This window comes from Gopherus evgoodei, chromosome 5 (assembly GCF_007399415.2).
Source record: "Gopherus evgoodei ecotype Sinaloan lineage chromosome 5, rGopEvg1_v1.p, whole genome shotgun sequence".
Taxonomy (NCBI): domain Eukaryota; kingdom Metazoa; phylum Chordata; order Testudines; family Testudinidae; genus Gopherus; species Gopherus evgoodei.
The window spans coordinates 103,359,013-103,378,859 of record NC_044326.1 but is presented as its reverse complement, the minus strand read 5'-3'; the positions used below and the strand labels follow the sequence as shown (position 1 = coordinate 103,378,859).

The 19,847-nt window shown below is 38.7% G+C and overlaps 1 protein-coding gene across 1 annotated transcript in view; it reads right to left on the bottom strand.

Moving 5' to 3' along the window:
* Window positions 1–2,496: 2,496 nt before the first annotated feature.
* The window catches only part of TNIP3 (TNFAIP3 interacting protein 3), a 97,182-nt gene continuing 79,831 nt past the window's right edge, over window positions 2,497–19,847 (bottom strand). The window contains 2 exon segments of the mRNA XM_030565078.1: window positions 2,497–7,214; window positions 18,492–18,552. Coding sequence (XP_030420938.1) covers window positions 7,183–7,214; window positions 18,492–18,552 — 93 coding nt within the window. The 3' untranslated portion in view covers window positions 2,497–7,182.

Here is a 19,847-nt window from a genome sequence, read left to right as displayed (position 1 = left end):
TCTGTAGAATGTATTCTAAAAGACTGTAGAATGAAGAGAATAAGTGATCAAAAATTTTAAGCAGCCTATGGAATTTAATAGTAATTAATATCCCTTCGATAGAAATGTATAGACTCAGTCAAATACAGCATTCTAAACAAAGGTTAGCCAGAATGAATAGCTAATTAGATTTTCATTACATGGATTTGGTTCACACTAAACTTGAAAGCTGTAAGGAAGTTGACTTTCCTACCAGCACCCTTCACTCCATCCACCACAGAAAGTTTTTTGTTTGCTTTTCCTAAGTGTCTCTTATCTGTGCTTTAATGGTCACACCTGACTACAAATGGGTTGCAAGTGCTTTATAGCTTCAAAGTTTGCACTCACAAAAGAGAACACTTTTATTAATCAGGGTTCAGTTCTTTGGGGGGGTGGGGGAAAAGATTTCTGTCAGCACAGCAATAGCATTCCAAGCCTCCTGTACATGGGAATTCTACTTCTCAACTCTCAATTGGTTCATAAAATGTAAAGGGATGGTTTGCTGTGACTACAAAGCAAAAAACTTTGGAGAAAGGAGTGAGAAAACCGGACACTGTCATAAGCATCTGTGGAACAGTGAGAATTTACGGAAAGTTTGTCAGTAGCAGCCCTATCAAAGCCTCTCCATGGGAGCACTATTAAATTAATGGCACACACAGATTAACCAGCACTTTTCTGGCAATATATTTTATATGGCTCGACAGATATATGTTAATACAAAGCCTTGGTTAACAGGTGTATTCCTATACTGGAGACTTTTTTTTTGAGGGGCATGGGTCAAAGACATCCTAAATCTATTGTCTACTAGGCTAAAATAGATACACAGCACTAATACTCTGCCCCAGCTACACCCATAGCCCCAAAATACCTGGCTGCTTCTGCAGAAATTATCCATAGTGAAATATTTAACAATGCTGCTATTTAAATTGTTGACATTAAGCACTAGAGAGAATATGATTGGGCAAGTCACATATCTTGCACAGTTGGACCAAATTCATTCCTGGTATAAATCAACTGACTTCTGTGGAATTAAGATCTCTATTTGAACATCTGTTCTATGCTCTTCCATATAGATTCATATACTATGTGCATCTCCATAGCATCCTAGTCAGTGTGACTATGTCCTAAGTGGAATTACACCAGGGATAAATTTGGCCCATTATTTTGATCTGCAGATTCAAGGTATGTCTACACTGAAGCTAGAGATGTAATTTCCAGCTCAAGCTCTCTCTGTGTGTGTGCGTGCGTGTGTGTATGCGCCACCAAAGTACGTACCTTCAGTTTTAGATGGATCAGCAAAGTAGTGATGTTAGTATTGTGTGACCCAGCCAGCACCTGATCAATAAACCCTGTAGGTAAATCTCAGGTTAAGTTTGGATAGCACCTAAATGTTCAGAAATTCATCTGAGCTTTATCTGAATATTAGGACAGGCTTTCTAGCAATATTTCTAGTACCTCTAGTTTCTGGTCTGGTCTGCAGCTTCCAGTCTGAATGAGAACCAGCAAGAAGAGACTCAGCAAATATGAATATTTTTGTAGATATGACCTGAACTTTCTCTAGACTCCAAGAGCATTCAGTTCAGGTCAAGTCCTAGTTTAGGCAAATGGTCAGGCTGGTTTTTATGAAATCCATGCCAGTTTGCCTATTCTTAGGGCTACACTGTGGCTTTAAGCCACTGCCATAGTTAGCGGGGGCCAGTGGGAGCTGGGTGGGCACCAGCAACAGCTCTCAGCAGAAGCATTGTGCTTATACCAGTTACACCAGTGTAATGCCGTTGACTTGAATAGATTAACTCGGTTTACACTACTGTGTGCTGATAATCAGACCCACTGTGCATGCAGAAGGAACACTGCTTGTAGGCTGGAACAGGAACTTCCTCCCAGTACATTTCTCTGACAGCCCCTTTTCTATCCCAACTAACCCATAACAGTAATTGAATAATATCATGGACTGGTGACAGAGGTGCCAAAAAGCAGATTTGTTCTTCCCTCGGATATGTAACCTATCCTTTTATCAGGTTACCCTTCTCCCTGCCGAAGTGCATGTCCATCCGCTATGAGAAATGCCATCAGCCATATCAGTTCTGGAAAAGCTGGATAGTTAATCTAGTCTCTTGCCTTTTATTGGGCCAACACAGTTCTGAGCCACATTTTCAAGCCCATAGGTCTCATGTCACATGCTGATTGACAGATTGCTTTAATAAATGTGCTTCACCACATACCTGACTTGTTTGCCTTCATTTATCTGACCCCTCTGTCTCCGTACACACAACTTTCCCCACAAGCTTATTGCATGATCTGTAATTAGCATGGGCCCATTGCTCTCTCAGAAGCAATACTCAAAACAGGAAGCACCTGGGTGTTCTCTATTTATGGGGCAGGTGGAGAAGAAACAGAGGCAGTGGCTGCTGTAAATGAAAACACAAAATTAGCCAGCACCCATGTTTATGGTGGGAGTGTATTTTATTAATCAAGAAAATACATTATTTTGCCATGGTGTCTTATATACCTTTCAACTTGCATCTGCAAAATCAGAGACACTGTCTAGGATTTATAGCAAAGGAAGAAAAAAATCTCTTCTGTAAAGTTAAAATACTAAGATCTGGTTTAAATAAATCTCACAGGTATTTTTGAATTTGGGGGATTATTTCAACCAAAGCAAAGGTACACTGTCACCTCGATATAATGCCACCCGATATAGCACGAATTTGGATATAACGCGATAAAGCAGTGCTCTGTGGGGGCGGGGCTGAACACTCTTGCAGATCAAAGCATGTTCAATATAACATGGATTCACCTATAATGCGGTAAGATTTTTTGGCTCCCAAGGACAGCATTATATCGAGGTAGAGGTGTATATTGTAAACGCAGTGCGAGGATGGTGAGAGGGGTAGGGTTGATCATGTAACTTGCAGTTTATCAAGGTAAGGTAAGACAGACAAACAGAAGCAAGGAAGGTGGAGCTTTACCTTATCATAAATCCTATTCATGTGATGCCAAACTCTTGCTAATGCTTAGACTGGACTAAGGTTTTTACATGGCCTTTCATGCTCCTAGAACCTCAAAGGATTTTATCGTCAAGCAGCACCCCAGACTCATGGCTGGTGTACAACATGGGCCATCAAATAGAATAGTCTTTTGCAGTACACCTATATAATTCATGTTTACTCTTTTTTAATTAATTGGGTATAATAAATAACTGTTTTCACAGACAATAAGGTCTTTGTTGCTGAGCTGCTTGAAAGCATTCTTGCTATAATTAATGACCGTTTACCTAGCAACATAACACTTTACACAATGGAGAATACCACCCAATTCTCTTCTCCAAAGAGATTACAGTCTAAGGCCCCAATCCCCCAAGGAGCTCAAACCCCTGCATAGACATGGACTAAAATAGGTAAGACAGAACATGAAATAGCAGTGCAGGTGCAGGAGGGCATAAAAACTTAATGATGAAGAAGTCAAATTTGGAAGGACTCCTGGAAGTGAGGTTTAAGGGGAGATTTGGAGGAGGAAGGAAAAGGGTGCTTGGCAGGTAAAATGTTGAAGACAGTTCAAGCAAATAAGACTGCATGACAAAAGATGCAATACAAAAGACTAGAAGGAGACAAAGGGAACAATGAGAGAGGAGTGGCAGAAGGTTAGACAGTAGAAGGAAAAGTTTGAGTCAAGATCAGAAATGTAGTTGGGGTTCAGTTTATGTGAACTGATGTGGCAAGCAAGAAAACCAACGAATGAATTCAAGGCAGAGAGTAAAGTGGTTCAGGTTTTTCCTTTTTTATTTACAGAATTGCACACATAGGTTGCCATATCTGTGTTACTATGTGCAGACCTATGAGACAAATTGTACCAGATACCTTTCACTGCCCTGCCCATGTTCTTTTCATTAATCCATATCCTCAAACACTTGTTCTAGTATTCAGAACTTCTGAGCAACTTCAAAGAGCTCCCACCTTTTCCTTTTCATTAATCTGGACAAAAATATTTTCTTCATCCCTAAAGTACAGTATGGCCTGAAATGATGGCAGGAAACTATTCAGTGAATAATACAGCCATCACAAATTTATGCCCGGGAAACTTTTACACCACATCTCAAGGTATCTAAGTATAGAATATTATATAGAATACATATTTATTCCTCTCTCCCCATGTGATAAACTGCAGAGCTGTGTGGTATGCTGTATTTAGTATCTGCATTTTGGGAGTTCGTGTACTATTTCGTTAAATCTGTAGCAGAAAGGGAAGTGTGATGGGGCTGAGAAAGGTTTTAAGGCAGCAGCTCTACAGTAAAGCAGAGAGAAGCAGTAGTTGTAGGGTTAATAAATACTCTTTTCCTTATTCTAATAAAGTTCTGTATTCAGTATTTTAAAAAATGACTCTTTCAGCAATTCTTTATCATCATCATATGTCAACATTGAGTGCCTGATTTATGCGGCCCACTAATCTCCCTTCTCTAGAATTTAAGACTCACAAACTTTAAACAGCTTCCAACAGACACCTTTATGAAAAAGCTAGCCTGCCACAAAAGTATGTCACATCCTTGATTGTATATTTGGTCTCCCTTATCCACTGCTGCAACACAAATAAGTTGGAGAAAGCTAAATGGAAAGTTAAAAAGGAGAAATGGGATGATATTTGGGAAATAAAAATAGTGACTGAAGATAGGAGAGTAACAGGAGATCAGATAAACGGTGGAATAATCTTCCAAAGAAAGTGAGAGAAGCTCCATTATTCAGATTGGACAAAGCACTGGAACTGAAGACAACAATTCTGTAGAAATGAATCACCATAGGTTTAATCTAATTGATTTCCCCTCCCCCTACCAAACAGAAAAAACAGTTCTTTGGTGTGTGCTGTTCTAATGTGACAACACTAATTCAGAGAGAAGACAGTGCCTGGATTTGGGGAACGTAGCATCACACAAAAGGTAAACAGACATCTTCCTTCTGCTCCCACCATATTAGAAGCAAAGTCTCACAATTAGCTTCACTGAGATTTGTGCAAGTAAATATTTACAGCATCAGGTCCTAGCCAACTAACCATTAAAAACCTTGTGTTCATATCAAGAAAAAAAAAAGTTAGCACTGCAAACTCTTGTTTTCTTAGCATGAATGACTCATGTTGAGTCATCTCTGCTTAGGCCAGATAATGGTTCCTCAAACTATATAAAGAGTTAAGCTTCACAAATAGAAGGTACAACCTTCATAGTTAGTTGAGCAGAAGGGCTGAAGTGAATCAAATGGAGGTTTGTTGGCTGTAACACCAGATATACAGAAGCTTGTCTGTTTTGAACATTCACAGATATTCTTCCCACAACATTGGTCACCTGCTGAGAGTCTGAATTGAATTAGAGTACATTATAATTGGATTTTCCTAAGGCACTGCATTAGCATTTTCCATGATCTCACCCTTATTAGCCAAATCATTAATCAGTTGTCTGCTAGTTAAATTATCTGCTGCTACAGTATCTGTAAGCCAGCTTCATACCCATGCAGAGATAGCAGCTTCAATGGATACTTGAGCTTTTATGTCACAGGTTTCTAAAAAAATCATGAAAAAATAGTTATTCTACAGAGAATGGTTAATTTAGGATTTTGGTCATGTTCCTCTTGGTCTGCATGACCAAATAGGGTGGGATTTGTCTCCTTGAATCAAAAAAACAAAGCGGTTGGAGGAATTAATTTAATTGCAGAGAAATCCTTTCCCAGGGATTGTTTTCCATTGGGTCTGAATTCAAATGCTGAAAACATTTAATCCATGAAGCTTATTATTTTAATGCAAAAGTCTTTGTACATTAATGGGAATAAAAATGGATTGTTATTAATGTGGAAATTATCCTACATATGGCCGTGAGGGCTGGTAGGTCCACTTGAAAACTCTGCCTTGGTACAATTTAGGAAGGTGTGGTGTGAAATTAGACTCACACTAAGAAATTTCTACTAATTCAGCAAGAACATCCATTAGACTTTTCATGTGACCTACTGCTTAAGGCACAAGACTTACCTCTATGTAAGGCAGAGCCCTAACAGGCTGTGGCAGAATCCCTACAAGAATTGTCCTACTAAATATATGAAGGGAAAGAGCAGTAATACTGTGAGCAGATAACATCGTGCAGTGTTGGCCAAACATCTGTCATGCTGATTTCCTACAAAGTTTCATGGTTTAAACAGAACTATTCTATCTAAAATGTATCTAAAATCTATCTAAAATTAAAGGTTGGACAATTATGTTTAGCATTATTAATTACTAAAATCCTCTATAAATAGAAACTTGTTTCCACTCTCAGTATAAATCAGTGGAATATTTCCATTAATATTCCATTTATACAAATATATATACAAACACAGAATTATGATCATATCCTTTGCAGGCCTTAGGCCCAAGCTTTCTGCTATAGAAATAATTGGAAGAATTGGCCATGACTTAAATGGGAGCAGGTTCACTGTCTACCATGGAAAATTGAACAACGTGAGACATAATTACAGTTATTATGCAAATGTTGTTAAAAAGTAGGATTGTCATTTTCATCAGTCAACCTATTATTAATAATAATCATGTTTATTACAGAAGTGCATAAGGACCAACTAAAAACGGGGCTCATTTATACTAGGCACAGTACAAACATAGAGTAGTAGACAGCTGCTTCTCTGAAGAGCTATCATTCCATAAATATATATGAAGAGAAATGAGTGCAGAATTCAAAATGGCACAACAAATAATTTTCAGAAATTAAATAAAATGGATTGTGATTCTTACACAAGATCACAATATTAATGTGCTTAAACATTTTATATTCAAATCAGATGCAACATCCTCTTAATATCCAGCAGTAGTTAAATGTTGTATCATAAAATGTTTCTATAGATCCATGTAGCTAGTATGGGCAGCATCTTCCACAAAAGGAAGGGAAAGGAGTGGTGTTTCCCCAGATAATTTAATCAGTTCTTGAAGATCACATCTGTGAAGGATTTATCTGTGTCTCCATCATCATCACCACCCCCACTGGGATTTCACCAGGTACAAGTAACATGCACTGGAGACATAAGGAGCTATACGCAAAAAACAAAGAACAAAAAAGTTACGAGGAAACATCAGGCTAGCTCCCAGTCTTTCACAGTATGGAAGCATGTGTAATTCATCTGCACTTCTCTAGTTCATATGCTTTCAGTGATGGACTTCTTTCTCTGAGGAAGTATCTGCAAGTAAATGAATACAAAATGTTTTAAAATTAAAAATATTAACTCACTTGTGATTAATTTCCCTTTTTCTTATTTGATTTTTTCCTTGAAGAATTTAAGTTCCATATAATCAAAAGCTTACAGTCCCCATAAGTATACAATAAACCAAAAGAGAAACAAGATGGGTTAGGAATGCCATTATTTTAAACAGTGGTCAGTGGTTACCATCTCATAGTCAATTGTGACCAATCTCAAATACCAGCTGTTAAGGAAATGTTAGCACCTATATGCCACGGCTTTGCACCTAGTGTAGCCTTTTACACTTCGGCAAAGTGGGAATAAAATGTATCACTCTCATTTGGCAAAGGTTTACGTCCACTTTGCAGAAGTGTAAAAGACTACCCAAGGTATAAGGCGGTGACACATCTAGTAGTATTAACTATTAGTACATCTGTGGTTCAAGCATATGTCTATGATAGTAACGCAAGTGAGCGTGGACAAAATGTCACCACAGAAAGGATAATACAAGATTGACAATATAACACATACATCCTTTCTGAAGAAGTTTCAGCAGACGTCCCTGAAATGTTGTAACATATTGCTAGGAACGCCATGAAAAAGCACACAGTACATCACTTACAAACAAAACATTAAAACAACAATAGGAAATACTCCCAAGTGTATTCTGAGTTCTGACTATGTCAGAGAGAATAATGTACTGCTCCAACATGTTACATCTGTCACTTACTTCTGAAATGTACAGTACTAATGACATCCAAATGCAGTTAGTCCTGTACTCAGAAACCAATCACAAAACCTACCAGCCCTTTGGTTCCCAACTGAGGGAAGAATTTGGATGAACATGCTGAAAAGAGAAAATTAAATCCAAAGGTCCATATTTGTGGCAGGAGATGAAGAGGCAACATTGTTGGAATTCCAGGTTTACATAATAGAACTCTTCCTTTGTCTGTAACAGTTAGAAGCCACTTTATGTGTCTGAGATAAATTAAGTGATGAGTATGAGATGGATGACAATTAGATGATGAATATTTTCCATGTGTGAAGGTATATATGTAGAGTGTCTATTCATCTGACATGCCACATGGATTACACATCCTCATACCTGAAAGGATCACTTCACCTTTGACCATAGTACTATTACAGTGGCGTACCCACACAATTAAAAAAAGAAGCAGAATTTACAAAGCAATCAATAACTCATGGTAAATTTCTGAAAAAGGTCTATTTAGGCCTAATTCAACATTGTCTAAAAGGCAGGTAGACTGCTGTGCTGGCCTAGGGCCCCCTCACACCTGAAATGCAAGATCAGGACCATAGAGATATTTTCTTCCCTTATTTTTTCTTACAACAGACATTTGCCTAAACATACAATCCTATGGCTAGATTCTGATCTCAGTGATACTGATATTGTCATAACTATAAAGGGAAGGGTAACAGCCCTCCTGTGTACAATACTATAAAATCCCTCCTGGCCAGAGACACCAAAATCCTTTTACCTTTAAAGGGTTAAGAAGCTCAGGTAACCTGGCTGACACCTGACCCAAAGGACCCATAAGGGGACAAGATACTTTCAAATCTTGGTGGGGGGAAGGCTTTTGTTTGTGTGCTCTTTATTTTTTGGGGTTGTTCACTCTTGGGACTAAGAGGGACAGGACATCAATCCATGCTCTCCAAATCTTTCTGAACAAGTCTCTCATATTTCAAACTTGTAAGTAACAGCCAGGCAAGGCATGTTAGGTTTAACTTTGTTTTCTCAACTTGTAAATGTTCCTTTTTGCTAAGAGGATTTACCTCTGTTTGCTGTAACTTTGAACCTAAGGCTAGAGGGGGTTCCTCTGGAACTTTTTGAATCCAATTATCCTGTAAAGTTTTTCCATCTTGATTTTATAGAAATGATTTTTACCTTTCTTTCTTTAATTAAAAGCCTTCTTTTTAAGAACCTGATTGATTTTTCCTTGTTTTAAGATCCAATGGGGTTGGATCTGGACTCATCAGGAATTGGTGGGGGGAAAGGAGAGGGAATGGTTAATTTCTACTTGTTTTAAGATCCAAGGGTTTGGATCTGTGGTCACGAGAAAATTGGTGGAGAAATCTCTCAAGGCTACCCAGGGAAGGGTTATAGTACTTAGGAGGGAAATATTCTGGGGGGGAGGTAGATAGAGTTTCCCAAATAACTCATAAATAATTTGGGTGGTGGCAGCAAAACCAGATCTAAGCTGGTAGTTAAGCTTAGAGGTTCTCATGCAGGTCCCCACATCTGTACCCTAGAGTTCAGAGTGGGGAAGGAACCTTGACAGATATAAATCAGTGTTACTCCAAATCTGTATTTGTATAGAGAGCTGAATCCCAAGTCGTAACACTGTAACATCAGCACTGACTGTTACAGAAATGTATTTATCACAAGAAGGAATGATAATTTCAGGTAAGAAGCTAGCAGTAGGACTGATTCTCCATGGCCCAGGGGCTTTTGTAGTCATTTTACACCTATCCAAGTGAAAGGAAAACCCTACCAAATCAGAATGGTAGTATTTTACACAGGCATAACTAACTATACAAGGTACAAGGCAATGGGGAATTCAGTTCACTGTTTTCCCGTTAACATCCTCAGTAATAAAAAAAAGAAGCAAAGGTAAAAAAACCAAGATAATTTTATAAGTAGAATTGTTTCTAAAAAAAAAAGGATTTTTCAAAGGTGCCTGTGAAGTGTCAGTATCTGTAACTTTTTAAAAAGTTACTGAAAAAATTATAATGGGAGAGTTAGATTTTCAGCGCTTCGTGCAGAACTGAGGTGGTGATGGCCTCAAGCCACCTTTGGTATCTCTAGATCCTAATAACTGCTAGGGACCACTTCAGTTCCTGGCATAAATTAGAACAGCACAGAGTGTCCCTCAAAAGGGACAGTCCAGCAGTTGAGAATTAGCCAAGTGCAAGGGCATTCCAGGTATGTTCCCTCCACAGATGGTCAGGAATGGGGTGATGTTCAGCTGCCACTATTTAAGAATTACCTTTACACAAGAAGAATCCCCTGTCAACTGGTTAATTTGGCTTTCTGGCTGCTTTGCAGCAGTGCAAAGCAGCCCACAGTAGTTTGTATTTCAAATCTGGCCCACAGTAGTTTGTATTTCAAAAATGCACTGCAGTGAAAACAGAAAAAGGGAACTGGGCCCTCACTTCAGCAGGAATAGTGTATTTTTGATAGACTAAAATAATAAACACAGTACTTTCAAAGTTGGTGCATCTCTATTAGTGAACAAATAGCATAGAACTAATTTTGCATCTCCTTCACATAATGGATGAGAAAGAAAGAATTTCCACATGGCAAACGAATGTGGTTTCATGAAACCAACAGGAAAGAATCTAATTAATTAACATCTGCGTATTTACTGTATGTTACTGAAATACCAGTATTTCCACTGCCATATGAACTCACAGTGTAAAGCAGAGAAAACCAAGTTACTATAAAATGCCTTGATATCTTCCCAATGTCTTCAATCTAATTTAATATTAGCTTATCAATGCATCTGAAGCTATTTAAAATAGCCGGGACCATTTATTGACAGCAAAAGCGGGAAATGAGTACATATTGGAACATCCTGTTGCGGAGGTGGGGCTGTTAGCATTTAAAACCATACTACTGTTTAAATTTCGTATCATGATTTCTCAGCGGTCATCTCCAACTGGTATTCAGCTGAAACAATATGGAATTTTCTGTGATCTTAAGTTGAAGGTAGATTTTGAAACAAAAATTAGAAAATGAAAAATTCTGACATTTCAGGAAACAGAAATTGTAGGCCATCCTGAATGTGTTTATAGTTTGCATTATAGTGGGAGAAAGTATTATTTGAGCAGAATTTCTAAAAATGTTTGAAAGAGCTAAACATGGGATAAATTGTCAAATCCTTAGTTTCCCACGTGAAGACCAGCTCATGAATATGTCCTGGTTTGCTGGAAGAGATTCAAGCTTTATAAAGGCCAATTTTGAAATACTTGTGCAGTTTCAAATATGCATGCATGTAAACACACCTTGAGCCGGTCAATAATTTCCCATCAAAACAGTTTTCAGCACTTTCCGTGGAAAGTGTTGACTTTTCATTGAAAAGATAAAATGTTGTTTTCAGGTTTTCATTTTTTCTCTGAAAAGTTGTAATTTTCAACAGGAAAAAATCCGTTCTCCCACCAGCTCTAATTATAATATTAGTAGCAAAAGAATGTGTATGTTCAAGGCAACATTGGCTCCTGAGAATGAGAGGTGGCACTATACTAGGGGTACCTGGACACATCTCACCTCTAGAGATGTTCAGATGTCCTGCCACATTTGTGAAATGGTGTGCCTAGAGTTCCACAGGCTGAACTCTGCTTACCCTATCTAAGCCTACTTAGCACCATTAGCTGACCGCTCCCATTCTTCCTAGGATCTTGCAACTAAATCAGTACTGCCCACTGAGCAGGGAGTTAGATGAGGAAGGACTCATTTTGCCCTCTCCCTGTGCACTAAGGCAGGCCTGATTTGACCCCAAATTAAAATATATAATGAGTATATAAACATTAGGACTAAGAGTTCCTGTATTTAGATCAGGAGTTTTGAAGGGATAAGTGTGGTTCTTGAATACATCTACTGGGGGACCACTAGTTATTTCTGCCAAAATCAAAAAACCCCAAGATGCATCTCGGAAGCAAAAGAGAAAACACATGCCAGCAGCAAGGACACGTGAGCTCCGAGCAATAAAACCTCTTTTCCAGAGAAATATTTATGAAAAGATGGTTCAGGGAAAGTCTCCAAAACCAATTTTTTTCCCAACCATCTTTTCAATTTCGCACAGTTGGATAAGGAAGGAAGCCAGCCCCACCTGCTAAATAAACTCAAATTAAATACACTTGCTGGAATTCTTTATCCTTTGCCCCTAAAGCTAATAAAAACAAATTCCAAGAACACTGAATGATATAGCACATAAAGCAGGTTTAGGAACTGGTGCCACACAAGGGCAGCATGAACATTAGAGGAAGGTTAGACTGCAAGAAAGTGAGGAAAGCCTCAGACTTGAGATCCAGCACAAATCCAGGCACAAAGTAAAAAGAGGAGGGGCCAGGTTTAGCCCTGCTGGAAGCAGGTGCAGCTCCATTAAAGTCAGGCCACTGCTATGCTTGCTCCCTTCCACCTCCCCTGCACGCGGTCCTCCCCTGGACCCAAATCTGTCCTCTCCTCCGCCTTTATATATTGGCCTTTTCCCTCTTTCAACCAACTGATTCATTTCCCCTCCGGTTTTTCCCCATCTATGGCATCTGCATTATCAGGAGGAGAAAGATGCACAGGCCTAAAGGGGAGGTGAGTTGTAGAACAGGCCACCTCTCTTCCCACCTATACTCCCAGTACTCATCCTTTCCACTTTCCTCTAGTCATCCTGCTTTTCTTACTCTGCTCTGGAGAATGGCTTTTGGATCAGAGGCTCTTATTAAATGGTCTCTTGCTGGCAACTTGATCCCGTATTGCCCACTTTCTGGGCTGCTAAAGGCATGTCTCTGCAGGCACAGAACACAGCACACAAAAGAGGAAGAGCTGTGCTCTGCAATCCCCCGCATTGATTTATGGCCTCAGACAAAATGAGCTTCACTAAGGGGTTTTAATAAGATACAATGTGCATCTTTATGGATATGAATGCGAAGAAAATCTTATTGTCTTGGAACCAATAACCATGAGTGCAGCCCATACCTTTCCACTTGCAACTAGCTGTTTTAATAGTCCTGGATTCATTTTTGATCCCCCTGGTAAGACCTCTGGAGGTTAATCACTTAGGTTCCTGTGGACATAGAGCATGTTTCCTCCCAAAGGGCACATTCATGGCCTATTGACTTTACCCTGGGGTACAGCCTGGTGTTTCTTACCAGACCACTAGCAGCAACAAGGGTTTCCTTTAAGAAATGCTGCCCTGCAAATGTGCAAGGGCTTGGAATACACTGAGTCATTAAACACACCATAAAAGGAGAAACACATTTAATGTACATTTTTAAAATTAGGCTTCAAGTGGTTAAACTGTTTCCATAACCTGCAGCTAGAGGCAGCCTACGCAGTCTCCTGGCTCCTAAACTTTTCTGGAGGATATATTTTTCCTAACCTCTAGGGCCTATTAAAACAATTTCTGGGTGAGTGACTATTCGGTTAATATCTAAGTTAAACTCCCGAAAGCTGCAGACACAATTTTACAAAGTAACTGGAATGTTCAGTAGTAGGTAGACTGAAGCAAAAGAAAAAATACAAACTGGCTATACACAGTTACACATAAATACACCTTATAAACCCAGTGTCACTGTTTATGAATCTGCAGCACTGTAGTCCAGATCAAATTTTCATGAGACAAGTGAAGCCCTTTGAATAACTGAGGGTGGAGATAATCAAGTATGCTGCTGCTACAGACTTCAAAATCTGCATTCAGATTTTCCCAACTGAGTCCAGCTTTCTAAGGCTGACGACAGCTCTCCCCAGTCATGGCCAGCCATTGGTGCTGCTCTGGGGACAACTGACCAGACAAGACAGCTTCATGCACTGTAGCTCTTAAGCATTTAAGGACTAAGGCATATACAGCCAGCCAACCAACTTCCTCCAGGCCAGCTGGCTCAACAGGACTAAACTTTATGTACTGAAGTCCTTCAGGACTGCAGAGCATACAGACGGACTGACAGCTTACCCAAGACCAACTAATTCAGCAGATTGCAGTAGCTTTAAGGAGCAACGGGCACTACAGTATAGCCAAATCTCACTCATGTGAAACACCCTGTTATGTGAAACAATTGGGGAATACAACCCCGATTAAATAAACAGGAGGTTCACGATAAGTGAAGTTCAATAATCAAAGCTCTGTCTGTTTGTAAATCTTCAACCATAAAGTCATATTTCACTGCAGAAATTTGAAATACAGCTGACATTGGGGCTGTTGTGCTTTTTAAAATGCCACTGCCTTTACTGCTACAACTCAGGTTTATAAACAAAAAGTAAGAATTTCTAGTTAAACAAAAATGTGAAAATTGTTTGTCTTGAACATTACCCTTGTTTGTTTTATTCTGGTTTTGGAGGGAAAGCTTTTTCAAGAAGAAATGGGTAGGAGAATTTTTTCCCTCTTTAACTCCTTGTTTTCCTATTCCCCTTTGCATTTCCCCTCACCTCCCACCCATCCTTTGCTCTGAGGAAGGTATTCATTATCATTAAAATTAGAAAGGGTCCAAATCAAAACCCCAGATCCAAACCACCACAGTCTTTGGGAAAGTTCAGCTCTGGAGCCAAATGTTGAAGATTAGATCTATGTGTAAGTGATCCTCCGCCAACTGCACAAAAAAAGGGTCACGGTGCCTGGGGATGAGAGGGAAAATAAACAAACCAAAGAAAAAAAACAGGAAAATGAGGAAAGAAGGGAAGAAAAAAAAGATGCTGCTCCATATTTCTGCAGGTCATTAAAATATTTCAGGGATGATTCTGGTTTCTGTGGAATTTTCCTTTTCCTAATTTCACTACATTTTTCTATTTCAAGTTATACTTCTTGATACTTCACCTAGTAAGTCCTCTCAACTCTCCCCGGTTGGTGTTAATTAACTTCAAATATTAAATGTATTATTTATTTTAATAACACCCCAAATTTGCAAGGTCTCTCTTAACAGATATGATGAGGAAGTCCTGGTCCTGTTGAAGAATGGGAAAGCTCCTATTCACTTCAGTAGAGCTAGAATTTCACCATGGTCATGGACAGGACATGACCCAGGGATTAACCAGACAGTAAGGAGAAGTAGCGCAGGAACAACCCCTCTAAGATTATGTTGTTACTTAGCAATAGAAGGTTTTTTCCCATGGAGACCACAGAAGTTTCTTGCAGACTTTTGCAGAAGCAACTGGTCATTAAGGAAGTATTTAAAACAAGAGAGAGAATAATAGCTTTGCAGACTAGCTCAGAAAAGGGGTTCCATACAACAAAGGATGTGCCCATGAGAAGCAGAAAAACATGGCGTCGAGTCACCACTGGCAGAGTCGTGTGGATGGGTGCGGGGAGGGAGTGGCAGCAATGTGAAAAGAGGCTAGGTTAGATACATAGACTATTAAGTATATCTTCATTCAAAATTGCTTAGCCAAGCTATACATATTTAGTTCTTTTAATCTTTCCCTATAAGACAGTCTCTCCAGTAACACAATGCCCAGAACTGAGTGAGCACAATACTCCAGGTGTGGTTGTATAGGCTACTGCCTCCAAGCTCTGCAATGTATGCCTTTGGAATTGCAGGAGCCTTACAGTAAACTATGCCTACAGGATACTTTGTGTAAACATTTAGGATCTGGTCCAAAGTCCACTGAAGTCAATATAAAGACTCTCATTGATTTCAGTACAGAGCTAGGCAAAGTTTTTCAGCTGAATGTTTGGGTTAGGGGGCAGGGGGTGGTTAAAAAATGGAGATTTGGCTACATTGAAACATTTTACAATTTCATGTTGCTTTCACCAAGCTGATGGTTTTAAGAAAAGACAAAATATCCAAAAGAGTAGAAACATGTCAGCATTTTCAAAATGAAATGTTTTAATTTTTCAGGTCAAAAGCACCTTTCGTTTACACATTTCCTTCAATTTTATTTTAAAAACCCACAAACACAAAACCAAAAAAGCTCGAAATCTAAATAAAACTTTTTGGTTGACCCAAAGTAAAATTTTGTAGACTTTTCAATTTACCAAGCATTGTGAAAAAATGTTTGTTTTGGATCAACCTGAAACTTATTCTATTTTTGATTTTTCAGAACCGTCACTGAACAGAAAAATCCATTCTTTATGTAGCTCTGATTTGATGGTTTGTGGATCAGAATCTTATAGCATGTTTTATATCACATGGCCTATAGTCATATTTATACAGAGTACACACCTATAAGACAGAATCCTTTGTTTGTCAATCAAACCATGTAAGGTACAAATTATGTGCAGATATAGTAGCACAAGCGACTATAATAAATACTTGTTCATGGATTCATTTTACTTGTGTGCAAGTCATGACATTAAACTATATGGGCCACGTCATGTAGTTGATGCTTGAATAAACTTCCCCTTAATGACAATGGAAATATTGCTTAGGTAAAGAAGACTAAAGGATTTGGCTGTACTATAACATCAATCCAGTGATAGATTCTGTATGGGGCGGTGGTGGGGAAAACTGCTTTGTGGTATCACAGACTGATTTGTTATCTTGTTTAATTTTTTTTTCCTTTTTTTTTTTTTTTTTTTTTACAGCACCATACTTAAGCACTAATTCAGGAGAAAATCATTAACATTTAATAGCCAGTTTATTACCTAACTGGACATATATTCAAGCTAAGATAAATGATCCTTCTCAAATTCTGCTAGCTACACTATGACTGACTGTAGAAACATTATTGTAGTTAGAGCTGGTCCAAAAGGAGAGAAGACAGGCGGAAAATTGTGAACATTTCCTAGTTTCCTCAGGTTTCTTCTCCCCCACTCCCATTTATTTTTGGAATTTCAAAATTCAAAGTCTTGCCAAAACTCAAAAAAATGTCAGTTAGCTTCAACTTTAGTCACTCTTGTTATTAAGTAAAATCAGTTTTTAATAAGCGTACTCAAAATTTGGGACTTCCTTAAGGTTAATGACTAATTTTTGACTAGTAAAAACAACATACAACCCCCAAAGGCTCAGTGTACCCCTTTCTACACTCAACATCATTTCTCTATGTTATGGATTAATTATATACTATGGGCCAAAATTATGTAGCATGGGTTCCTATAGCTGGGGGTAGAAAAGGAGGGAAAGTGAAACTCTTTTAAGTTTCAACTCATTGAGTTTCCAACTGTCCTGTTGAAGGGGGTGGCCTTGGCCCCTGTCCACCACCAATGGTGGAACATACAGGGAGTTTGGCTTTAAAATAACATTTTACACATGAGAGAGTCAGAAGCAAACTCAAGGACATATAAAGGGAGAAATAGGCACAAAGGGGGTTTCCTCAGACCCTTTAATAGAGACAAATTACCATAGAACTGCATCTGCAGTTACTCCCAACCTCCACTCTGATGTATTCACAACATGGAGGGCATGGGTATGACACCATCAACATTCTTTTGTGCAGTAAATTCCCATGGGTTTAAAGGGAGGAAGCCATAAAATAATTCCATCTTCCTGGTGTCTGCGTTCCCTCCCACCCCACCAGAAGCTCAGGCTGCCTCATTTTTTAAAGGACTAGTCCATACATTTTAAAAGATATTGCTATTTTCATGTACTGCATCTCCTACATGTAACTGCTGGAGAAGAAATGGCCATATAGCTTCCCATTTGGATGCTGCACAAGATAGCCTCAATAACAACTCCTTATCACTATATGCAGTATCCACACCCACTACAGAATGATACGTATGGTGATACCATGCAATACTTATCATTATACATTTAACTTCACAACTCAGGACAGCATAAGTCACTTGAAAGGTCATCTAGAAGAAAGAGGATTAGAGTACCGCAAGACCCAAAACCTTGGCTGACACCAAAATCCCCAAACTGGAGAGGAGGAGAAGTTTCCAAAGAGAAGGGGAAGGAAAAGGGACTTGGAATTCAAAACAATATCCTTTCCCCTGCTTCCCCACCCCAGTATCTATAATGGCTGGAACCAAAATCCATACGCCCACAACTTTGTGTCATTTCAAACCTAGATCCTAATTTTGCATAACAAGCCTAATCTTTTGTAAATAATTTGTATGCTCATTTGTCTCCAAGAGTCATTAATAATTGATACTGCCTTAGTACCTAGCATCTTTAACCATTCAGGGCACAGTTCTAGGCCTCTAGATTCCTGATTTTGTGCATCAGTTGATGTTAACAATGTCTCTGTCACTCAATCCAACAAGAAGAGGCATTTCAATTTGCATCTTTTCTACGGATGGGGAAAAAAATTGTTAACAGGGATAACTGCTAAAACCTGTTCCATTTCTCACCCTGTCTTCAGCATTATTCTTATCTAGTCTCGACGGGGGCACCAGAAGCTGTAAAGGCCAACTCTGAGGATAGCCTCTCTTTAAAGATTATTACTGTAACATACATTATAAAAGAGATGTTTTAAGGATCACAATGAAGTTGAAACCTATATCACAGATGGGCCCCCGTAGAACCTACAGCTTCTGTCTTGTATATCAACTGCAGCCTTATAAAGTAGAGCCTTGGAGTAAGAGTGCACTATCTACACTTGAAAGTTTACTAAAAAGGCCTCATTAAAAAAGTGAATTCACAGTATGTTCAGTACAGCTGTTGTCTTACCATTTGCCTTGTGCTGCACATCTGGCGGAAACTGGTCCGGAACATACCATTGATAATCCGGCTGCATAGAACAATAAAACATTATTACAGCAATATGGACTTCATAGACACTTCAAACAAAAGAATAGCGGTATGTTAAAATATAATTATGCTGTGAAGCTTTTTATTAGTCATGCAAAAGTAATTTACCAAAAAACAAAAAACAAAAAAACTTAGATTTGGCTCAAAATTTTTACTGATTGAGCTTTTCAGCTTGTTTTCTTTTTCTAATATGTGTTTGAATTCTGTGAACAGTATCAACCTTTCTAAATATCACAAATCAAAGCCAACATCAGTGACATCAATCAGATTTTCAACAATCTTATGAACACTGTAAATAGGGAGTGAGAAGACAGAGACAAATGAAATGGACCTGAAGACATTATAAACATTTGCATTTTTAACTAGGACCAATGCAAGCAGTTAAGAAGCTAAGAGAATGGCATGCTTTGACATAGCAGGTGAAGCTGTTCCAATGTGAAAGCATGCAAAGTTTGTCAGCATTCGTTTTCAACACCCTTCATCTCAAAAGTGCATTCCCCTATCCTCCCATAGAGTTAGATGAAGATATCAATCGCATTAGGTAGCATCATGTGCCACCTTGAATATGCTGTAGGACAGGGAAATTATTTTTAAAAAAACAATTTTTTTCTTCTTTCTATGAGAAGACAATACCAAGATGGGTCCTGGTCCATAACTTGGGCTCCTAGGCATTATGGTAATACAAACAAACAAGATGATGATATTGCCTGGAAATTCCTCCACATTTCTCATAGGAGAAGGAAATTTTTTTTTAATTTTATATTGCAAAATGTGGAAAATAACTACCAGTCTATTTGATTCTGAAAGACCATTTGACATAAAAAAATTTTCTCATTACATTAGGACTCAGCCCTCATATACATTTGAGCACTTTCAAAAAACACTTTAACCTCAGTTGGAGTAGTGTCAGGCTTTCTATCTAGCTTCAGACAAATGAGGAAGCCTATGAAATGCCATACATCACCACCCTCAATTCATTAATTGGATGGGAGAATTCTATGGTCCCTGTTTTGCAGAAATCCCTCTGGCAAAATTCCCATCATCATCTAAAGAATTCAATTTATCCATCCTCACTGGGAAGACACTTCACTTCACTGATTTCAGTAGGAGTTTTGCCTAAGTTAGAACTGCAAGATTGGGCTGTTGTTATGGATGATGGCTAAGGTCAGTAAAATGAAAATCCTTTTGCAGTTATGTAACATTATTCAAAAGTGGTCATAAGCCTAAGGAAAGTGAAGTCTTACTACAATTGGAAGTTCTATACTTCACACAAGA